The 24,090-nt window shown below is 34.8% G+C and overlaps 1 protein-coding gene across 7 annotated transcripts in view; it reads right to left on the reverse strand.

Annotated features, from left to right (window-relative positions):
- Window positions 1-7,836: 7,836 nt before the first annotated feature.
- The window catches only part of LOC136854599 (ankyrin repeat and protein kinase domain-containing protein 1-like), a 66,649-nt gene continuing 50,395 nt past the window's right edge, over window positions 7,837-24,090 (reverse strand). For 5 of the 7 annotated variants that reach the window (XM_067131046.1, XM_067131047.1, XM_067131051.1 and 2 more), the window contains 3 exons: window positions 20,700-20,896; window positions 16,003-16,194; window positions 7,837-11,615 (listed from right to left, as the gene is read on the reverse strand). In XM_067131046.1, coding sequence (XP_066987147.1) covers window positions 10,840-11,615; window positions 16,003-16,194; window positions 20,700-20,883 — 1,152 coding nt within the window. In that variant the 5' untranslated portion in view covers window positions 20,884-20,896 and the 3' untranslated portion in view covers window positions 7,837-10,839. Of the gene's footprint in view, window positions 11,616-16,002; window positions 16,195-17,407; window positions 17,583-20,699; window positions 20,897-23,118; window positions 23,289-24,090 lie in introns of those variants that run through there. The other 2 variants (XM_067131048.1, XM_067131052.1) reach the window with 2 other exon arrangements.

Raw genomic sequence — 24,090 nt, forward strand, 5'->3', positions numbered from 1 at the left:
ATAATGGAATGGGTTCACAGGTGGGACAGATGCCAAGGTTAAAGGACGATTGTTTTGAAAATTTTACGCGAGGCTTAATCACTGCGCCGAGATAAGAGGGTGCTAGATAGTGTTGCCTCCGAAGGTCACACAGAGTTACTTCTGTATTTCTATTATCTTTCAGTGATCCCAATACTACTCATTGTGATGCAAGGTTGCGATAGCCATAATTCTTTAAAAGAACAAAAAAGTTGGTACATTTATGACAGTGACGTCACTAGAGCCAGTGTTACTCAGTGTGGTAACTCCTGGCGCTCTCGCTATCCATCAACCCAACCCTCCTCTGTGGACCTTCTCTCGAACTAGCCTATACAAGATTCTTGGTAGTGTTTTATTTATATTTTAAGTAATGTTATTCGTAAACCTTAATTCCTGTATATAACTTACAAATTGTTGACATACTGAAGCTTGAATCCAGCTGGTATTTTGAGTGACAAGTCTTGCCTCTTTTGCTTTCTTCTGCTATATTCGCTTAGCCTCCTCGATTTATGTACTCCGCGTAGAATAAAAAGAAGGTAAATGGTAATATTTATAAAACCAGTTAGAAAATATAAAAAGTAAATTTATTGAATATGTTAGTTTTATCATAAATAGATTTTAAAGTCTCACGATTTGAAAAACCGTAATTGAGACATAACCATCTAAACTTTAGTATAGTTTCTAAACATGTATCAGAAACAATTTTTCTCCAACGTCCTGTTTTAAAATGCTAAATTCCCTAATTGTTAGCAAAAAGTTTTATTAATTGTAACAGTTCTTAAAGCACTAAAAACAAGACTTTTTTGTAGGATTCCTTCATTAACTTACAGCATTATCAAGCACGAATTTATTATTAACTGAGCGAAAACCTTTTAATCTTCCTTCTTTACCTTTAATTACTGCTTAATTCTAACATTTTATTGATAAAGATCCAAATATACTAATAACCAAAATATTGTGACAAAAACACCATGAAACTTGACCCAGTATTGTGACGAAAATCGCAGTATAAATCGACACAATATTGTGACAAAAACACAGCAAAACTTGACACAATATTGTTACAAAAAACAGTAAAACTTGACACACTATTGTGACAAAACACAGTAAAACTTGACACAATATTGTTACAAAAAACAGCAAAACTTGACACAATATTGTGACAAAACACAGTAAAATTTGACACAATATTGTGACAAAACACGGTAAAACTTGACACAATATTGTGACAAAGACACTGTTAAACTTGAAAAAAAATCGGTGTTTTAAAAGCACCATCGACGCGTGGCTGTAAAGTGACAGTCCCAGTAGGCGTAACCTTGATATTGTAATGTAAAGAAAGGGTATGAGGCCTCTAACCGGAGCATACTAGAACGTTCAAAGAGTATATTGGCATATAGTTAACCTCTTGTAGGTTTAGTGATATAATGCAAGTAAAGTGAGCTTACGGAAAATGTTTGTTGTAACCTCAGAGATATTTTGTTTTTAAGAAGAGTAAATTTCTAATTTTCAGAGAGAGTTGGTAACTTTAGCGCATTGTAACTGCATCACCCAGTACAATCTGCACACCCACGGGTCAGTGAGTTTTGCCCTATACGCTATATGCTAAACCTTGAGGCTAAGAGGAAGAGGATATCTGTCGATAATATAAATACTGTTTTCTTAATGTACAGTAGCCTACAGTATCTAAACATAATGAAATTTCTTTTTATTTGGAACAGTGAACGGCTTGAGCGTTGAACTTGAAAAATCGACAGCACAGGTATAACATTAAATTCGTCTTGAAAAAAAATATATAATATAAATAAAAATAAGATAAATGCAGACGTTCATGAAAATTAACAAATGCAGTTTTGGGGTTGCAAAGTTTCAGCGCAATATCTCAGAAGAATTATGAAGATGAAGAACCTCTAAATTTTGATGTAACTTGTGGACATGGGTGATAGAGAGCTCGCTTGTAAGATTATGATCGGATGAAGGATTTCTACATAAATATAGGGTGAAGTCACTCTTTGGGTTCAATACGAATTTCAAGAATCCTAAAACTAGTTGGTTTGTGAATGATGATGAATAGTTTTGCTGGGTAACATTGCAGCATTCAATAAAAGATGCTGTTTAAGCATCCAAGCACAAATAATAACAACAAATTTACCAGAAAATGATAGATACGGAGCTGTGATTATTATTTTTTTCTATCTCAGTCACCATATTCGACTAGGTGGTCTTTACAGTGTGGGGTTCCGGGTTGCATCCTGCCTCCTTAGGAGTTCATCACTTTTCTCACTGTGTTCACTGTTTCTAAAAGGCACTATATGTGCTCTTCTGCATGAGTCCTGGAGCCACTTTGGCGGCTACTTTTTCCCGGTTCCTTTTCAGGGATCTTGGGATTGTGCCCAGTGTTCCCATGATTACGGTTACAATTTCCATTGGCATATCCCATAGTCCTTCTTATTTCTATTTTCAGATCTTGATACTTAAAATTTTTTTTCTCTTTCTTTCTCATCTACTCTGGTGTCCCATGGTACTGCGACATCAATAAGTGCTACTTTCTTCTAGAGTTTGTCAATCAGCGCCAAGTCTGGTCTATTGGCACGTTCTGTTCTGATACAATAGTCCCAGAGGATCTTTGCCTGATCGTTTTCTACCACTCCCTCAGGTTGGTGTTCTTACCACTTATTACTGCAAGCTAGCTGGTGTTACTATTATTATTATTATTATTATTATTATTATTATTATTATTATTATTATTATTATTATTATTATTATTATTATGGGGCTGACCTGAGGGATTTGTTTATGAATGTGGAGTGAAAACTGGAATTATCCTTTGTTAAAGTAAAAAACAGAAAGCAATGCTGCTAGAGCTGAAGAAATGCAGTTACCTTTATTGGGTTAAAAAAAGTTAAGCATACCTTAGTTTAACCAGACCACTGAGCTGATTAACAGCTCTCCTAGGGCTGGCCCGAAGGATTAGACTTATTTTACGTGTCTAAGAACCAATTGGTTACCTAGCAACGGGACCTACAGCTTATTGTGGAATCCCCACATTATAGCGAGAAATGAATTTCTATCACCAGTAATAAATTCCTCTAATTCTTCATTGGCCAGGCGGAGACTCGAACTCGGGCCTAGCAGAGTGCTAGCTGAGAACTCTACCGACTCGTCCAACGAGGAACTATATCTTTATTGGGTGACTGAATTAAAACTGAATACTGTAGAATGGAGAGATATCATTCCCTCTTCTGGAAGAGCAAAACTTACCTTTATGCTAATTCGACTGTATCATACAAGAAATATAAGAAATGAGAAATATATCATATGAGGTATGCCACAATCATGTTTATCAAGGACTTTGCACTGTCATGAATTACTTCTACTGAACCTTATGATGTTACTAAAGGTTTTACGGCAATAAGGTGAAACTATCACAAAATGTAAAACTACAAAGTTGTTAATAAACATCCAACTGCCACAAAATACAAATGATAAACAACACATTGCCACACAAAATATTATCAGCCTCATTCACAAATGATTATCTAAATAGCATAGATGTCCTTATAATCAAAAGGCTGACTACAGAAGAGCACTGTACAGCCTTAATGATAAAATGTTCTTGAGAAGTTGAATGCTTTGAAGCATGGGTAATGTTCACTCTACAGTACCCAGAAAACATAGTGGTTTCTGTGGGTGGTACTGTTGCAAAGTTCTGAATGTCTTACCTTTACAGAAAATAGCCTCAGACCACAGTGCTAAACAGCTTAACTCTCACATGGCTGGCCCTAAGTAGTTATGGCTTCTGAAGATTATCATCATTATTAATAAGCAGTTTGACTAGACTACTGAGTTAAAGTTTTCAACTCTCACAGGGATGACCTAAGTGTTTATTCTTAATTAATATATCAGATGTCATTTGATATACTGCAACTTCTTAGAAATCTGGTGAATGGATGAAATGGAAATGTTGAAGATTCTGACAAAATTTCCTTCAAGGATTTATTTCCAAATTCTAATCTACAGTGAAACACACCCAGCACATAGTCTGAGTCCTTTATGAACTGAGTCTAAAGCTTGGGGAGCTGATTTTTTTACAGGTCTCTACTTGTCTTCCATTATTACACAGTAATATTCAGGTTGACCTTTCTGCACTCAATGTTGTATGCAACATTTATTTTATCAAGTTTAAAGGGTAAGCACGTTGTTTTAATCAATTTATAATTCAGTCATATTATTTGTAATTATATATGAAGAAGCTGATTAGTGAAAAAAATATTATTTGAATAGGTGATCTAACCTTAAATTTTGAACAAAATATGCAAAGGATGAGATTGACAATGTCATCTGATGAAAACTTACAATTCATACAGGAATTGATGATATCCTTCTATGATAGCAAACGCAGTAGAAGTATGTAAATGTTACTGCATTCTTGACAACTGTGCTAAACTGAAACATTAGAGAGCTTTCCACATTGTTTGAGAACTTGGCACACTACAGCCTCTCCCTTATCATCTGTACTGCTCAAAAGAAAATGTGCCGCATAAATTTGAATAATGAATTACTTATATATTCTTTCTATTCTTCTCAAACAGATTTTCTATACCTGTAACAAGCTAAACGAGGAAAGAAAATCATCAAAAATACAAAAAACAAAACATTGAACCATGTATGATTTTGTTACCATTTCTTTGTTTATGTACACTTGCATCAGTCTGTGCATACTATATTCTTTAATTACCCATTACAGTTGAATAACAAGATGTTAAGAAAATGCCTTGTGCAGGAGTTTACAGTAAATGTCAGCAAAACCAAAAAAAGGTTCACAGTATACACTTGTGAATACAGTGAATGAAAATACTGTACTGTATTTAGTAAATGTGCATTCTTTGAAGGGACATCATTAACATACATAAAGATTTGATAAAGTTATATTAGGTTAGCCTATGCTTGAATAGCAGGGATTACCACCAAAGATGTGTTAAGAGTTGAAGTTTTTCTATATGGAACAGAGAGCTTCTCAAACGATGTGTGTGTCAAACATTAAGTCAATAAATTTTACAGTTCTGCTTAAAGGCACTGTGATTTTTCATTTTCATTTTCAACTTTCATCTTTCCGTCAGATATCTTTAAAGCAATACAATTTTGTTTTCAGAGAAAACTGGTATCCCACAGAAGAAACACAGGTATCTATTTTCTCTATAGTGGTACGAAGAACACATGTAGCTTGTAAATTTGGGGCTATATAAAATATGGCAATATCATCCACTGTTGTACAGTGATATTAGAATAGAGTACCTCCACGCAGTGTCAAAGGTCTTTTTATATCATTGGAGATCATGACAGTGCTCTTTCTCCTCCACATTTATTTTTATTTGGATCAGTAAATCTAGAGGAGACGTAATATTTGGATCCAAACAGCCTTGGAGTGATGATACTATCCTTTGGATACACAAAACAAGTCTATCATTTGCAATATTTTTCAAAAATTTGCATATACAGTTAGTTAATGAAATTGGTCTATAACTGTAGAGTTGCTTGGGTCTTGCCAGGTTTAATGACAAAAATAATTATGGTAGTATGCCATGCTTTGGACAATACAGTAGATTCTTTCTCCAAAGATTGTTACAGAGAAGCTTTTGCTGGGGATGCTGTCGGTTGAATTATTTCAAATGAAATGTCATCTTCCTCTGGTAAAGGTTTTGCTGTATTCTCTACAGATGGGAATGTAATCGGTTGGTTTGTGAAACAAAAGGATTTGTATAAAAAAAATTGCTATATGCTTTTGTTTTTTTCGCTTAGATAGGTTTGTTTGTATATTTTAATAGTTAATTATAAAAGTTTTTTTTTGTTAGTGTGAGAATGAGTGAAGGGACAGCCAACTTCTTCCCCTCTGAATGAGCTTATGTTTAAGAGCCATTCATCAGTTGGCAGGATAGTGATAGTCCTGCCGTAGCCAGGATAGTGATAATCCTGCAGCAGTCAGAAGGGAGTTGGCAGCAGTGACTGCCCTAAATAGTGATAATCCTGTTGTAGCCAGGATAGAAGTAGTCCTGCCATATCAAAGATAGTGTTAATCCTACAGTGATTCCTGTGGTAGTCAGAACCAGCTGGCAGCAGTTGTCTGCCTAATCCTGTGCAAGTGGTCTATGCCCCACAGAGAGGGCTCATTGGTGTGAGCTGTATGCCCTACAGTGAGAGGTACAATTCAAGTAGTCACCAAGTCTGCTCAGGAGGACACTGGGGCTGAAGTACCTTGTTGGTAGATCCAATTGATCCATTAACAGTTTCTACATCGTGGATATAACAGACTCTTAAGTCAAACTTCATTGTGTATTTTGATAAGACTGATGAGTATTCTATTGACTCACATAATTTAATAAAGTTCCTAGAGTTGTAAAGGGCAAGGTGTTTGGTAAATATCATTGTTGTAGTTTGTTATGTACAGTAGATCAAGGTATTTGTCGTGTGCATGTGAGGTCTGGAAGGGGCTATTTTTTTAAAATTACATTGATTGAATTGTCCTTTGGTTTGTATACTGTGTATGTGTATTTTTGGGGAGGTTGTCTAGTGCCCCAAATTTCATATCTTCTATAAACTCATAGGAAATAAATCATTTTTAAGAAAGTTACTGTAAGCCTTCTAGTCTTTTGGTACTAGCTGGTCTTTGCATGTGAGAACCAATAGGAACTTGCTGATGAGGTGTAGCCATTAAGTAATCTCATGTGGAATTGGGGTACCCAGTTCTTAGACTGGATAGCATCACTTCAATATTTTTCTTTTTGTTTTGATGATTTCCATAAACCTATTTTAGTTCTACTCTTGTAATTTCATTATTTTTGCTTATTTCACAAAGCCTGTTATTTTTTGGTATAATTGTTTATGGGAACTTTTATGTTTGACCTAATCAACACCATTGCAAACTTGACTGTTTTATCTGCATCTCTGTTTCCTTTAATGCCCATGTGATCATTAAACATCTAACGTATTATACCAGCTATGGAAGTACTGATCATCTGGGCAAGGGAATATTTGGACAAAAATTTTTATAGACTACAAATTAGGTAATGAGAATTTGATTTTCTTATCTGGAGATATTACAACAAACCTCATACTACTGGGAAATTTTTACCAATCTGTATATTGTGCATAGTGAGAACCTTTTCATCTTACATGTTCTACTCTATGTTGTTGGGGATGTTTGGACACGTAAGTTTAACTTCCCAACAATTAACATAAATGGATACATGCTCAGATCTTATGCATTATCCTAAAATAGATGGATGTATGGAAATTTAGGGCTTAGTCCATGCAATGGGACTCTAAGGTCATTCAGTGATAAAAATGACAAAAGCATGATCCCAAGACAAAGCTCTATCACTGGAAGGAAGGTTACACTTAGATTTATGGCTCTAATGGCAAATGTTGGTGAATGATTATTTATGAAAAGATTACTCAGATCATATAATTTCTGGCTGGTGAGTCACTTGCATACCCATAACACTCTGAATAGTTACTGGAATAAAATATATAGCTGTTCAGATTTGTTGGAGAATACTTAAATGTTCCAGCTCATAACCTAAGTCCTACATGACAGCACCAGTGTACTTACAGAGAGCTTACTTTGTGAAAATATTTACTTTATCAAACCACATGGCCATGGAAGAGCTTCTGTTAAAAAAATTTTTACAACTTATCAGCAACAATGATGATCATAATGATATCAGTGCCACAGAATAATATACTTTAGTATCTTCAAGATAACTGCAGCAACAATCTGTAAAAATCAATTTGTACGAGCACAATGAGCCAATAAAACCATTTTACAAAATGTGATTTATTAATTTAAACTTAATAAATAATTGTAAACAATATACAAATATGAGGTATCATGCAAAATACGTACTATATTCAATAAATAAGAAAATAAAGTATACAGTATTCAATAATCTCAAGGTGAGATTCATGGAAAATTAAACAAAAATAAAATTACATCAAAGTATGATAATCATCACTTACTTCTATATTCTGTCATATGACTACTTCCCTCCAATTTGAGAGCTTCTGCCAAATATTGTCAATAAAATGTTCAATCCAGTCCTCTCAAATGACTCTGGGATTACTGTATATCATTGTCATTTAGTTTCTGCTTGCATAAAGACTTGAAAAGAGCTGCAAAAATACAAGTCGATAGAATATTAAATTGTCTTGATAAAATAAAGATTTTAAAAAATAAATTCAAAATATGTAAATATAGAAAACACTCATGTAAAATGCTGATTTAATGTTTAACAAAAAATTTTGTATTTCCTTCAAAAAATAATTAAAAACACCACCTACTGTGATGTGAAAACCACAGTCTCATTTGATGGTTGGCTTATCATTTAAATCATTTTCACCGTTAATGGCAATTTCTCAAAAATGGCAATACCAAAGATAACTGCAGGCACCAAATATAAAAAAAAAATCTGACCTCAATACTTCTAACTGATTTTTGTTTAATATTTGTAAGCACATAGATGAAACTTTAAATTTCTGCATAACACATGTTAATTAACTAGGAATGCCCTACTTGTGAATTGCACAGTGTAATTCAAGTCTGTTTATAAATTCACAAGTAAAACCTTACACATGTAGTAATTATTTCTAGAAAACTTCCTTAAACATGGATTCTACAAGGACAATGTGACTGTATATGTGACTACAGGAAAGACATGAGCTTCAAACTTAACCTTCAACAACGTCCACAAACTTTGTAACAAATCTACATTAAATCAACATAGATTTATCCACAATTTACAAATCACATTACAACACAAGTAGTAGCAATATTCAAATTTATCTTGGTTACAATACCATTCAAAATGTCAACATACTTTTAAATAAAATAATGCACAGGATTACCATTGTCATTATCACATGGTTTAATGGGACTTCAGAGCCCTATATTAAAATTTCATCTTGACCTAAATAATTTAGGCTTGCAAAAAATACATGAATCATAAATTAAATTTAATCATTCAATTTGTTACTACTGTCAAAATGTTTAGTCAGACCATAGTACTGGATTGTACTTTAACAGGAGTGGCTGACTACAAAATAAAACAGATCTATAAATTCCTGATTAATACCTAACTTGTAAACATTTATTGCACAATAAGATGAAACTAAAATTAAACAGGGGCTCAGACTGGGATAATTTACAACACTGTAATCATGGCACTTTTAGAATAGATAAGGTCACTGCTAGACTCCAGATATATATCTACAACATTCCATAAATTTATGAATAGAATTGAGGGGCTGACATTTTACCCACTTATGATCAACATTGTACTGGTAAATGTTGTAGGAATTTGGAAAATGGACAAGGCATACTGCACTATAATGTTAGCATAGTACTATTCTTCAACAGTGCCAGGCAATGCATTCCCCACAGGAGATTTGGCTTTTATTCATTACATGAATTTTTAAGAACTGATGAGCAGTTTTCATAAGCACATGCATATTGCTAACAGTTGTAATTACCACTAGTTTACTTTGTGCATCACTTAGCTATATCTGACGGAGATAATATCAAGTTGACTGTACGGCCAAATCTCTGTGAACATGTGGATATATTGTAATCTCAAATATGAACAAAATTTAGCAAAGTAATAATAACATTAATACCAATAAATTCTGTACAGCAACAACAACAACAACAACGATAATAATATAACAATACTGTACTAGATTGTCATGATTAATTAATTTCACCAGAACCATAGTACTGAAAGCATTGTCTTATAGGTCTTGCTGGAAGGATGAGATTTAATACAGTACAATATATTTTTCTAATCAAGTTTTTACATTTCAGAAACCTGATGCTGGCAGCCATAGAAAAGACGAATGATTTAGACAGGATACAATACAATTAAATGTTTAATTTCCATGTAAAGATTTGTCATCCTGAATAGAAAAAATATTCACACAGTATGCAGTCTATAGCAAGGTTTGTATTACATGTTGCACAGTGGTTATAAGTACCATGAGACATTAAAATAAATGTGAGTTTGAATATTGGGCACATTTACCAAATATGTGCTCCATGGTAAGATTCATTTTACAAATATTAAACACTAGTTCTGTATGTACAGTACATGAGATGACACCAAATCAAAACTTAGCTCAGAGCACTTCTGATTGGTGATTGCTTTACATTGACAACAACCATTGCAGTGCTGGATAAATGGTTTAGTCTAATTTAAACAATAACAATAAAACCATTATCAATAATAACATTGATTACAACAAATGCAACTGCCAGACTCATACAGGATTGTACAAATATAATGAAGAAGAATGCCTCTAAAATGAATTAAACATTTTTTATGATGGTTCTCTTGATAAGAGTTATAACACAAAATACAGTCAAGATCAAAATCACATTAATAATGGTTTATCTCTGAATAATAAATAATCTCAATATCAATAAGTTACGAGTCATAGTCTTCAAGTTAAACATTGCTGACAACCAATAATATGTTGCAGCATTTTCATGGATGTAACACCACAAAATATTTTCACAGTACCTACAAAATATAAAAGACAATAATACAAATTACCTCTTTCAAGACAAATGCTCTTTACACAACAAATAAAATACATAAATCTGGTATATGCCATCTTATAAAGCTACTGATTCATATAATAAGCTCAGAATCTTATTGTAATTTCCACACAAAATAACAGATCATTCTAAAATTTCTCAAGTACCTATTTTCTAGTACTGTATACCCTTTTGTGACTATGTATAGACAAAGTAGCAGTGAGACTTAAAAATCATAGATTCACAGTCTGAAAGGTTAGAAATTCATGCCATACTGGAGGTAAGGATGCCTTGGACAAGACTTTGAAAGCATTTGGGCCTAAGTAGCATGTTAAAGCTCTACGGCAGACACTTGATAGTCGAGGTGGCTGGCGTGTGCCTTCCTGAAGAAGTGCTCTGATACCTAAATCCTGTATTTCACTTTCTATATCACCTCCCTGAATCAAACGGCGTGTACGAGCCCCAGCAGCTAACAGCAGAGCAATAGCACCCCAGATTCCATCTCTGGCAGCAGATACCAAAGGAGTGTGTCCAAGGTCATCTTCTGTTTCAGTGTCAGCGCCAGCAGTGAGAAGGAGGCGGAGAAGACTAATGCGGTGTTCAAGAACTGCAAGGTGTAATGGAGTATGTCCTAATGGTCCCTGAGAATTTAATGCTTCTTTTGTTGCAGACTCTAACATGACTTCAAGAACTCTTTCAGCATCATGTCTTGCACTTCGTATTACGATGTGAAGAGGGGTTTCCATGTTCCTGTTGGCTAACCCAATCGCAGACGTATCAGCCTCAGTTATAGTTCGTATCACATCAGGTGTTATGCCACTTCCAATTGCAGCATAATGCAAAGGAGAATTGCCTCTGCTGTCAATGGCAGTTAGATCTGCAGAAGCAGCAGCAAGAATTGTCACGACGTCAGGGTTATTTGAGGCTGCTGCATGATGAAGAGGAGTGCATCCATCAGCATCAGCGACGTCAACATTTGCCCTATAAGACAGCAGAAGTTCTACCAAGTCTGCAAAGAGAATTCAAATAAAAAGAAACCAATAAATACTATTCAAAATTACTGTAAGCTACATAAAAATAAAAATAAACAAAGTGATCATGACTGTCTTACTCATGAGGCTTCACAATTCCAAAAGAGTACACTCAAAACATCATAGCTTGCATTTAGAATATGAATAACAATCAAATCTGTAAAGGTAAATAAGATCTCATATCAATGATCATGACTTATCCATAACTTCAATATACTAAATGAGGAGTCCTTGAGGTACTGAAATACAGTACTATACATGTTCCTGTAACTTGTTACTGCAAGATTACATAAATACTGGAGGTCTGAAATACAAGATATTTTGTCTTCAATGAAAATACTGTATTTAATTTTCTTTAATCTTTAAACACAAGTTCACTTCTAAATCACTTTTAGCAGCTGCAATGCAGTACACTATATTGCTTCATAAATGCCTTTTCTGGCTGGTACTGGCAGGCCAGACCAACTTCTAGTTCAAATGGCTCTTTAGCGATATTTACCACATTTGCTTGCATATAAGATGCACCCCACTCTGGGGGAGCACATTCTTGAAAAAATAATCTGGCAGGCCAGACCAACCATTACAGGTTATTTTGAAGCTTCTTACCTGTCTGTATTCAAATATTACTGTACAGGAGATGAAACAGCAAAATTTGTCTTTTTAGGCATGCCAGGGGTCTGCCCCTCACAAAATGTGTATGTTTCTAAGATACAGTAAAGACCTTTGCCTAATCTAGTAGTTAACATTAGCCTAGATTACCATCTCAATGTTTTACCTTTCTATGTTATCATTTATATCTGATACAGTAATTTCAAGTCTAACTAATGAAGATTACTGTTATTTACGTAGTAAAGTACATGAGAACTTTATCACTAGAGTACATAAACACACCATAGGTACTTGGATCAACAAACTTAAACAACCATGCAGTGTTCACGAGAGGCAATGACTGGTTTATAACAATTACCTTGTATAGATGTTAAAGTTAATTGCTTAATATTTACATTTTATTTGTATAACTCATATGATTAGACATCTGTATTAAGCATAAATTACTGGTAAGCACTGTCAGCTTGGATAAAAATAAAGCAAACACAACGTTCACTAGAATCACCATGACCGATGCATAACAACACCTGATTAAAACTTGATGGTAGTTGCTTATTATGCCCTTAGATATTTGTATGAAAAAAAGACAGGTGTTATGTATTGTTACTTTGGATAACTGTAAAGTACAGTACCTACTAACAACAAAAACTGGTAAAATGTTTTCCTCCTGAGATAAAATATCATATTTGGTGTTACTTTCATCTGACTGTATTGACTCTTTTATATTTGATTTGAATTTTTTATTTGATTATTAAAATTATTTCTTATATTATCTATGTCATGGGGAAACAGTACATTCAAAATTGCAAAGTGACATATTTTGTGCATGGCCCCTATATCTAACAAATCAAACTTTCTTATAGGAGACCACAGTAGTGTGTTTACATCTGATGGGTTGTGTTAATCATCACATAAACCAGTTGCTCATAGCCCATAAAAGACACACCATGAATTTCCTTGACCTTTTTATAGGAAAAAGTGTTTTTTTGCCTTGCCTGTCTTTTTGCACAAAAAAAAAAAAAAAAAAACTCTAGCTTTCTCTCATCTTAACGCCTCTGATTTGATTTTGTGATAATGTTTGAATTGTCAAAAAACACAGTTTTTCTTTAAATGTTTTATTTTAGTTCCGATTGGCTCTGCAGGTTTAATTCTCTGTCACTAGCTTGGCTGACACAGGTCGACCCAAAAGGGATTTTGACAAAGGAAAAATCTCACCTAAGTCACTTACTTTTTGCCAAATTTGGGAGTTCAGTCTCGTGATGACGCCACCTGGCGGTCGGGTGAGTATACAATGGGTATCCAATTTGCAATGAAATTGAATCATTGGATGGAAGGATTCAAGAACATCTTGAGATGGGAGCAGCATTCTACATTTTTTCTCTGGTATATATAGCAGTCTTATACCTAGAAATACAATTGTTTTAAAATGCTGTCAAAATCCCTTTTTGCCATGGAGTTCGCATATACAATGGGTATGCAATGAAGTCAATCATTATGGAAGGATTCAAGAACATCTTGGGATACAGAAATACTTGTTTAAAAATGCATTACAGTATATAAAGAACTGGTTTAAAAATGCATTATAGCTATTGATGAAGATGTTGTGTGGGAATCTCTTACCCTTAAAAGATATATTTTCCTTGCTGATTGACTGAGGTCTGCAAGAATGTGACAAGTCTCAGCATCTTGTATCAAAACTCTGCGGTCACTAAGGGTAAATTTTATACAGTATTATGCTTGCAGTGTGGAACATTGTCCTTAGGACTTAAGGCCTGAATACCATAAGAGAGCTATGAGAACTATCACTCAATAAATTTGACTGAGTGTGAATGGTGGTAACAATACCCACACCTATGAATTCAAAGTTGAGGGCTGATCTTGAAAACATTGCCGGAATACTTTTCCTTTTCCATAACATCTTAGTCCTATCTCCGTAGGGATCAGCTGCTCTGAGTATTCCGTCACCAACAATTTTAATCTAGACATTAAAAATTTTTCAGCAATATTTTGTCTGCAACTTGAGCATACTGTGATAAAGTGCTACTTGCTTTGTCACTGCCACAAAACCTATAAATGATGTCTCTAAGAATGAACAATGAGATGATAGGCAGCAAAACAGGAACTGGAAATGAAGAACTTAGAATGGGAGCTTGAAATGCAAGGAAGCAGATAAGAGACTATGTGTGAAATTTCCTTTACCTCAAAATTTTATCTGTTATTGAAGACAGACCACAAAAATTATTCTGACTGTGACTATCAGATAGTCTTATAATGCTTGTAGATATTAATAGCACAAGTAATTACAGTAGTCAATGTTGCTCATAATTAAAATCATGTCACATTTGTCAAAGGAACCCCGAAAAATATGAAGCTATCTATAATAATAGTGTAGTTATGTTGAACCCATGCTGAACAACAGAGTACTGTTTAACTGATCATTCTAAATCTTTCCCATACACATCCAATGAAAATTCTTTTATGGAATGTTCAGCAGAGGTTACTCATGTTGCTGTCCTTCACAAACAATCTTGGAAAAAACTTGCCTATGCCTCTTGGAATCAGTTATGGATGGAGAACCCAAGGAGGAACATTTAAGAAAAGAAGTTAAGATACAAAGTTGCAAGTACAATAAAGACCTGTATGGAGCTCCTACATACACAAATGCTGGTGCCAACCATGTATGTATTAAACAAGATTGATGGGAGGATCCTGGCCTGATTTATTACAGTTTCATGCCTCCATGTGTCCAGAGATTTGTTTGGTTTTGAAACATATGATGGCACAATTAACATATGGCATAGTCACAAACTAAGTTTGATGGTCAGATGTTGTACGTGCCTCACAGCCAAGCACTGCCAAGGAGCTATGGAGATATATGAGAGGCACATGTGGCTACAGTATCAACTGTTGCCAGTCAAACTCAGAGTCACAAGCAGCTCTCAGACACACTAGTAATACTGGTCACAGTCAAAGAGAAAAAAAACATAAATGGTAAGAAACTACAACTCTGGCCACCCCCATGCTAAAAAACAAACTGCTCGCTACTGTTAAACTTGAAAAGAACGTGAATATATTTGTAATTAAAGCCCGTCTTTGATTTAACCACAAATATTACAGCAAAGTGCTTCAATTTACATCTAGGAGTACAGTACAGCATGTAATGGAAAGGATGACCATCCTTCAGCCAGGTAAGACCTGAGTGAATAACAAGCTAACTTAGATTAAAGACAATGGACAATGTGGTTATGTTGATAAGATATGAGAAGGCAGGTTTAAAATTAATGAAAACCAAGCAAATAACAAGAATTCAATTTGTGAGAAAAGCTGCAGTCCCACTGTGGCTCTCTCACTCACTAAATGAGGTTGTTGAATTCAAGAACTGGTCTAACCTCCTGAACTTGCAAAATTTGTATATAATGGTTTGTTTCTTGTATTATAGAAATATTCCTTTTAATACCCACATAGCTGTTCCTCAAGCATTTCACAATGAAAATAGTCACAGAAACTACCAAAGAAACTGATGGTGGACTAGTGTACAGCAAACAGATTTTATCTTAAACATAACAGGCATAAAAAAAAGTTGTTATACAAATATTACAAAGCCTAAGTGGTAACAAACAAGTAAAAATAAAAATCTATGCCTCTAGATATTAGTGGCACAAGTACTTACAGTAGTTTATGGTGCACATAACTAAAACCATATTTTATTTGGTAAAGGAACCCTGTAAACATGAAGCTATGTACAATTACACTTACCAGAGTTGCCTCTCATAGCTGCCAAGTGGAGGGGTGTGTGTCCTTGGTTGGTACGTGCATTGACATTAGCTCGTGCCCTCAAAAGAAGAGCAGCTAAATCTGGATAACTGTGACTGCAGGCAATGTGTAAAGGGGTCACTCCATCTGAGTCTCCCTGATTAATGCTGACTCCTCTCTCGACTAACAGTTTAACTGTAAAACATTAGAAATTTTACTTTACCATCTAATGCTGAAGTATAAAATTCTGGTAATCTGTCATCAAAGACTGCAAAAGATAGGTATGTCCACTATAAACAAACAATATAATAACTATACATCACTTTTTCTTATATACAAAATGAGTTATTGAAAAGAAATGAGCTAATGACTGAGAATGAAACTTCATAGGATCCCCTACATTAAAACCAAATGATCAAAGACGTTATACTCATGGCTTAATCTTTGATGCTGTAAGAACAACTACAAGTCTGTTTTAAAAACCAATTCACATTTTACAAATGGATTTATAATGCATAACTGTCTACGTGTGCCACCAACAGAGATCTTGGTGACCTCTGAAAACTTCACAGACTGCATCACAGTAAATATAAGTAAGGAAAAATACCTCAAAATTGCACATTGTGAACTCCCTTATATTGACAAACTGTAATACTACAAATATGCATATCTTTCATCAGTGCACCCAACTGGAGGGTTAATGAAAACATAAATCTTACAAGAATTACTAGATGTTATTTATATATACAAATTAAAGTGAATCAACATCTACAACAAATTAACAAAGAAATATAAAAATAATGCAAAAGGAACAAGAGAAGATGATACTTGAAGGGTAGTGAGTATCAGTACAGGATATTACAGTATCCATAACAATACAAACAAAAATTAATCACACAACAACCTGATAAACAACTGAGGAGACAAGGAAAAGAACTCCTTAACCCTTTGAGATTCTGGTGACATCAAATGCCATCAGATGAAAAAGTGGCAGAGTTACAAAAAAAGAAAAGCTGGACGACTATAACAAAGTAAACCATATTCATGATCCAAATTTAAGTAAATCCTGGTAAAAGAAACTAGGTTACCAATCTTGTTTGCAAAAATACAAATATTTTACAAGAAAACTTAAGTTCACACATATTATTGTTCAGATACTTTAATGCACAGATACAGTATTCTAAGGGAGGAAAAGTCTACATGGTATCAGCTTAAATCTGGCAACCTTATCTGTAAGTTACAGTGTCATTAAGCTTTGGAGCATTCCTGGTCTCACAGAAGCAGCCTATTCAAAAGACTGGGGCAAGAAAATCTCATGTTAAATAATGGTTTATATGCTACAGAGCACTAGTATTGTTTACCAAGTTTTCAGATGTTCTTAAACAAGCACATATAATGTTTTACCTACTTTGAATAGCACTATATGGGGGGAGAAGAGGTGATGAGAGTGCTGTGATCAGGGCTTCTCGGTCCATTCCCACTTAAGTAAATGGTAACTGTGATCAGAACAAGTAAGAGAAAGGGCCCAACCATGTATGACATCAATGTGGAGGAATAGCTAAACATTTAGGCTCCAAGCCAAACTGTTTGCCAACAGGGCTGATCTTAAGATAACAGATTTTGGTACACAACATGAATAAAAACTGAGTACACATACCACAGGAAAGTGAAAGTGGGGCACACAACACAAATGCTTATACAGCACAGCATGTTGGCCAACATTATGACAACAATGGGTGTACAAGATGTCTACAGAATAAGATGATGGCAGGCCCCCTTAAGAAAGTAATGGATGGACTGGGAAAAAAATCATGGTGCTGGTACAGATGGGATTATATGTTGCACATCATTTGGCCTCAAGGAGCATTTGTCTACAAACCAAAGGTTATTATCTCTCAAGGAGTAAGAGGCACAGGATTTCTGATGGTGCCAGGTGGCTTCCTATACCTATACTAATGCAGGGGTTAATGAAGCCATCTACTTTTCTGCTACTAACATGATGGAATAAATTATTCAACACCAAAACTACTGGAACATTTTAATCTTTCTTTTGGCCCCTAATCCTTCAAACTTCTAAAAGGTATTTCTCCTTTGGGTTTTGTAACCACTGAACTCTGAGAATCCCACCTTCATCTTAACCCTACCCAATCCCTCCATACACAGTATTATCAGCTATGGTACTTTGAGAACTCTGGAAGTACCAGAGTGGTCTGGTGGTCACTTCCTCAGTTTTTCACGCATTTGTAATCTCTGTTATGACTTTCTCTCCATTTACTCCTTGGTTTTATTGTCCCTTCACTTCAGTTATCCAGTCCCTACACGTCCCTTACCAGGAACTGATTCACCCTTTAAGTCTTTACTTAAAATTTGGAACAAATTTCCCAAACAAAAAGGAAACATATTTTGATTGTGTCTGCAACCAAAATAACTTAAGGTCCTTTGCCCAAAAAAACTCTCAGTAACTACTGTAAACCCAAATTTCCTCCTCCCTTGTGCTAATGAGACTATAGTTTACTCCCCTAAGGATGAACCAGTCAGACTCCTTTCTTGCCTAAATATTTTCTCAAAGGACCCTATTGTTCCTCTTTTTCTTATGCTTTCCTGTCTAATCCTATCTCTTCCTCACATTCTTTACTTGTAAGGTTTGTGAAGTTTCTGACATTCTTGAAAGTTGCCAGTGCAATTCTTGAACTGTATTCCTATATGATTACTAAATACATCTGATATAAAAGTTCTCCTGTTCTGCTTTCTTCTTTGTCAAGCTGTTAACTTATAACCTGGAAACCTGCATGGAAACATGTACTGTATTAGCTATGTCAGTCCTTCAGATAGGCACTCTATATATTTTAAACTACAATGTTCAAATACTCAACTCTCAAATTTTGACTCTTGAATCCAACTCTTTTTTTTGGATCACCAATATGGCTTCCAACGTTAAATTCTTTCCTTTCTTACTAATGTTTTGTCATCTTTGGTGAATTATGAAAAATCTTCAAGACATTTCTCTTGATCTCCCTAAGATATTCTGCAGTCTTGTACAAGACTGTTAGCCACATTTCCAGCCAATGGCTTAGCTCTTCCACTCTATACAATCATTTGTAGCCTTTTATCCAACCTATATTATGTTTGTTGTTGATAATAACAACTTCCTCGTCAATTTTTAAGTCTTGCAGTGCTCTTTTCCTTCTCTTCATCAATGACTTCTATTACACATCACTTGTCAACTTCTCAGTCCTCCTGGTATTCACACTTGATTTTAAATTCTTAGTTTTTCATTTAACATAGGTGAAACTACTTTCTCTCTTTCCCACTGATATTATTTTCCCATCAGGAAGTCTTATAACACCCACCATTCCATCAAATTCCACATTAACTCTGAAGCAATCAGAGAGTCTAGTACTTTCTTGGTTCATGAACTTTTTCTTTCCTTTTGCTAGTCAGTTTATAATTCTCTCCAGGAATTTATCTTCCTACTTCTAGCACTGGTTTAAGTATCATTATTCATCATTCCTCTCCCTTTCCTAGTTATCAGGCCTGGCCTATATAAGGGCATTATCTTACCTAACCTAATGCTCTTTCCTTAAAAAAATAAAGTGAAACTGGAAAAAGATCTGGGAAACCCCTATAAAGATATATATGTTGGTCTAAAGAAAACATATCTAAAGAAAATCAAGATGGTCTTCAATACAAAATAAAAAGCTATAAAAAAATTAAGTACAGAACTCTTAAAAACCTTGGGATAAACACAAATGAAGGAACAATGTGGTAACTGTTTAAGAATGAATGGTTTCTGGACACCTTCCTATTCAACCAGATAAACAGCCCTGATGGGGATAATATATCAGCAGAAGTAAAAGCTTTTATGTTTGCCAATATATCATATCCCCACCTCTGGCCTGATGATTTACAACACACATAAGTCATTACAGTGTGCTCTGTGTTTGAGTAAAATATTATGTAGATCACTGATAGGTGAAAACACCTGTTACTAAGTTTAAAAAAAATTTTTAATTTTTGTCTCCAGGCTCTATCATGTTTTCATTTCCTGTTTGGAGTTTCCTTGACATCTCTTAATGTAAGTGCTGTCATGAGCGCTGAAGTATATTCATATTTGTTATTTATCAGCTTAAAGATATGAATGAGATCAGAAGACAGCAAGGAAGGTAAGAGATGGGTCTACAGTAATGGTAATCAAAACTATCACCCTACTTCTTGCAATGATAGTAGATTGCAGTACTGTACGTGAATCTAGGAAAACCAGTGGCTGATTCCTGAGTTTACAATGAAACAAAATTTGTCTCAAAACAACTGTCAAACCTCAAAGTTGACTATTATACATTAAGCTCAGAATTTAAGGTCAAGTTATTAATCAAAATCCTCACAACAGAATCAACAGCAACAACAGCATCCAGTCCTCACTAAAATCATCTATGAATCTTATACAGAGGCATCAGAACTACAGAAATATTCAACTCATCAACAATAAACCATATGGACACAAAACTCACAAACTATGTCTACTCATATCAGTAATGAACAAACTTAACCTGTACTGTTATGTATACCTACTACTGTATATGCTCTGTATTTAAAGATATTGGTAATGTACTACCAAACACAAACATGTAAAGGATATCTAGAAACATAAAAAACTACAACTTGAAAGAACAGCACATGCATTATGCACACTGCTAACATACCCATATCTAAAGCATTGTTTTCCACACAAATGCACAGTGCAGGCCTCTTCTGAGAATTGATGGAAAACCTGGTATCTGTGTCGACACCAGCCTGGAAGAGCTGATGGGCTCTGGAAACATCATTGTTCTGAATGGCCACCAGCAACTGCGAATCCAACGCCCACCTTCGAGCATATGTAGTCATGGTTAATCCTTCTCTGAAAGAAAATACAATGATATAAATAATGGTACTGTATTGCTTTAACAAGCTGTTATAAATATCACATGCAAATAAATCAAATTAATTAAAAATAGCCGAGTTTTGCCAAGCAGCAAGTGCCCTACATGCAAAATTTGCAATCTAGGTTGACAACTTTTTCCATGTTCACTAGGATTCAACTAACTTGACTTCTGCCATTAAGGGATGGTTCGTTTTCATACATACAAAAAAGAATGCAGTAAAACAAATCAGTTTTCAGGCTAATTATTATTCTGAAACATCACCTAAAAGTCAGCATTACTTCAAAGTGGATAGATTTTCTGTCACGGTACTTGTGAGTTTCCAAACAAAATGAAAGGCAAGGAATATTGATTCTTATGTTACAAAAACTCACTATTGTTTGTTGGACGTTTCCCATCTGAGAAATGACATTATTTCTCCATTCAGTTATACTGTATCTGACCTTTTAATATTGTAAGATTTCACAAACAATTATGCTTTCCCGTGCATATCCTTTCTCATGTTACCATGTTGAAATACAAGTTTAAAATAACAATATTAAAATGAGATCGAAATTTGTCAAAAATTAGCTGTGCATTACAAATCTTTGTGAACTTATTTGACATTTCCTATCAGTTATAAGCAACATGATACATATTTTCAACAGAAATTAGGCTCCCTCTACATGTTAGCTACTAACACACAAACACACACGCTCACTCTACACGTGAAAATTGTCAACAGAAATGACAAAATTTTGAGCATGATCTGAAAATCATAAAACTTTCTCACTTAAAATTATGCACAGACCTTGGTATAAATATCCCTATAAGCAACCTCTCAACCTAGCAGTGTTCTTGTGGATGGTTTTCAAGTTAATGAGATCAAGTATATCCTTTGTTTACTTGACTTGAAATGGTTCTTCAGCAATGCTGCTAATTAAAGTCCATTCAATGTTGTATTTTCTTAATTTTAAATTGTATAATTTCCCTTAACTAATTCAACATTCTGAAACAATGTAAAATAACAGGTTACCCATTTATAGAATTCAGGCAATAATACATATATTTCTTGGGCTTTTTTATGATGAAAATCATAGTTCATCAAAAAGCATGCAGCACTTCATTGCTCATTTTTTTAAAGCAACAGCTGGTATTTAGCTCAAAAAATACCTCATACGATCACACAATCTTCTACTACCAATGTGGTCTCTTTAAACTTTAATATAACTGATTTTGGTATTTACTTCTCTTCCTAATTTCTGCAGTATGTTGCTTGGATGCTCTCATTTTTTGTTATATTCCGCCACTTTTTGCCACAGCCCGTCATTTTTAAATCATTACAAATAAAATCTTCACTGTTGCAATGAACTGCACAAGGTTTCATCATCAAGGTCTGGGACCCCCTTTATACCCTCTACCGGTAATGGCTGCCAGTCCTGAAGAAGACCGTAAGCAATGTTGACAAAGCTCTATATCGAACTGCAAAGTGATAACCCCAAAAAGTCTGAGAGGAAAATTGTAGATGACGCAATTTATTCATACTGGAGAGGAGACAATATGTCTCAAATCGTTTGTGAATTATACTCTATTAGCGTACTTACAGCGTCATCGATAATATAAGTTACCGTTGGGACGGCCAGTCCTGACTCTAAGGACGTTATGTACCGCAGAGAGGCTCATACTACGGTATATTTCAGGATCAATATAGTACTATATTAATCCTGGTATATTCATTCTGCATCCAGGCCGAAGTCTTTATAAGGCCTTGGGCTGGCCCGCGCTGGGCGGTGGCTACTGTAGGCCTATACTGCACCCGGGACCCACCCACCAAGACAAGTTGGCCAGACAATGACGTCACTTGGACTCATCGCAGGCAGAACCCATTACTGGCTCGTCGATACAACAGAATATTTGCCCATCCTTCGTCTTTGCATTAATAGTTTCAGTTTTGGATTAATTTTCTTCTAATGGCAGTCTACCAATAACCTAATTATTTATCAGTGTCAGTTATTTCGTCAAAAAATGCAGCCTCATACGTCATAACTGTAAGTCAATTTTTCTACTGACAGCGAGGGTAAGAGCTTTGTATTCCTATTGTTTTAAAGACATTCAGTAAATGAAAAGAAAGTTGTCCTCGAGTAATCTATGATGTTTACAGAAGTATTAAATATTTAACTGTCCTTGATTTACAACCTGTAAATCATGGGCCATTGCTCACTTTAGGCGGTCGACTCGAGTGATTCATCATTAATCTCTTGTCTGGCCGACCTGTACATAGTGGGGCTGCACCTCAGTTCATCACTGGCAGACTATCGTTATCACACGCGGGAAAAAATTTCGAATTCAGGGTTTGACTGCACTTCAAGCTACGTTGAAAAGACGACAGAACTGATGAAATGATGACATGCAGAGACAAATGCGTACCGAGAACAAAGAGAATTCGAAAAGTGAACATCCAAAAACATCTGCACACAAGTGCAGGTGTTTCCATTTACAAATAGTGTTAATTTATTATTCCGTCGTAACCTTCGTAACGGTCATTGACTTCGACTTACGCATTCCCTGGAAATCTCTATAAGGTATCTTGATCAAGACATCGACTTAAAAGATAAAAGAAAGGTGTAAAGATAATACTGTTATATTAATATCAAGCGAAGGGCATGATTTGATTTTAAGCATTTTAGAGAAACCTTAAAAGTAATATATGCGCGAATAAATAACATATCTAATGCAGTTATTAAAGGCAACTTCTTCTTCATCACTATGTTTCCGCGGGTAATGAACAGTGTTGACTTTCTTGGAAAGGGATAATCGTTATTGGCGTGACCTTATAAAACTATCTAGAGAAGATAATTTTTTACCCATATTCAAGGACAAAATCGTTCGTATTGCAGTACTAACGAACACAGAAAGGAGAAATGTGATTTAGAAGGCAAAAAATAAACATTTCACTTTCATTCCAACTAAATGACCACTGGACCTTAACTAATCAAAATATCTTGGTATCTTACCGACACGCTCAGAAATAAATAAATATATATATATATATATATATATATATATATATATATATATATATATATATATATATATAATAACCGTCTATACAAAGGCTATTATACACTTTCACCGACAAACTAAACCCAATTTTGTCAACAGGAAATAATACAGTTGTTGATTTGGTGCTGGA

Source organism: Macrobrachium rosenbergii, chromosome 29 (assembly GCF_040412425.1).
Source record: "Macrobrachium rosenbergii isolate ZJJX-2024 chromosome 29, ASM4041242v1, whole genome shotgun sequence".
Classification (NCBI taxonomy): domain Eukaryota; kingdom Metazoa; phylum Arthropoda; class Malacostraca; order Decapoda; family Palaemonidae; genus Macrobrachium; species Macrobrachium rosenbergii.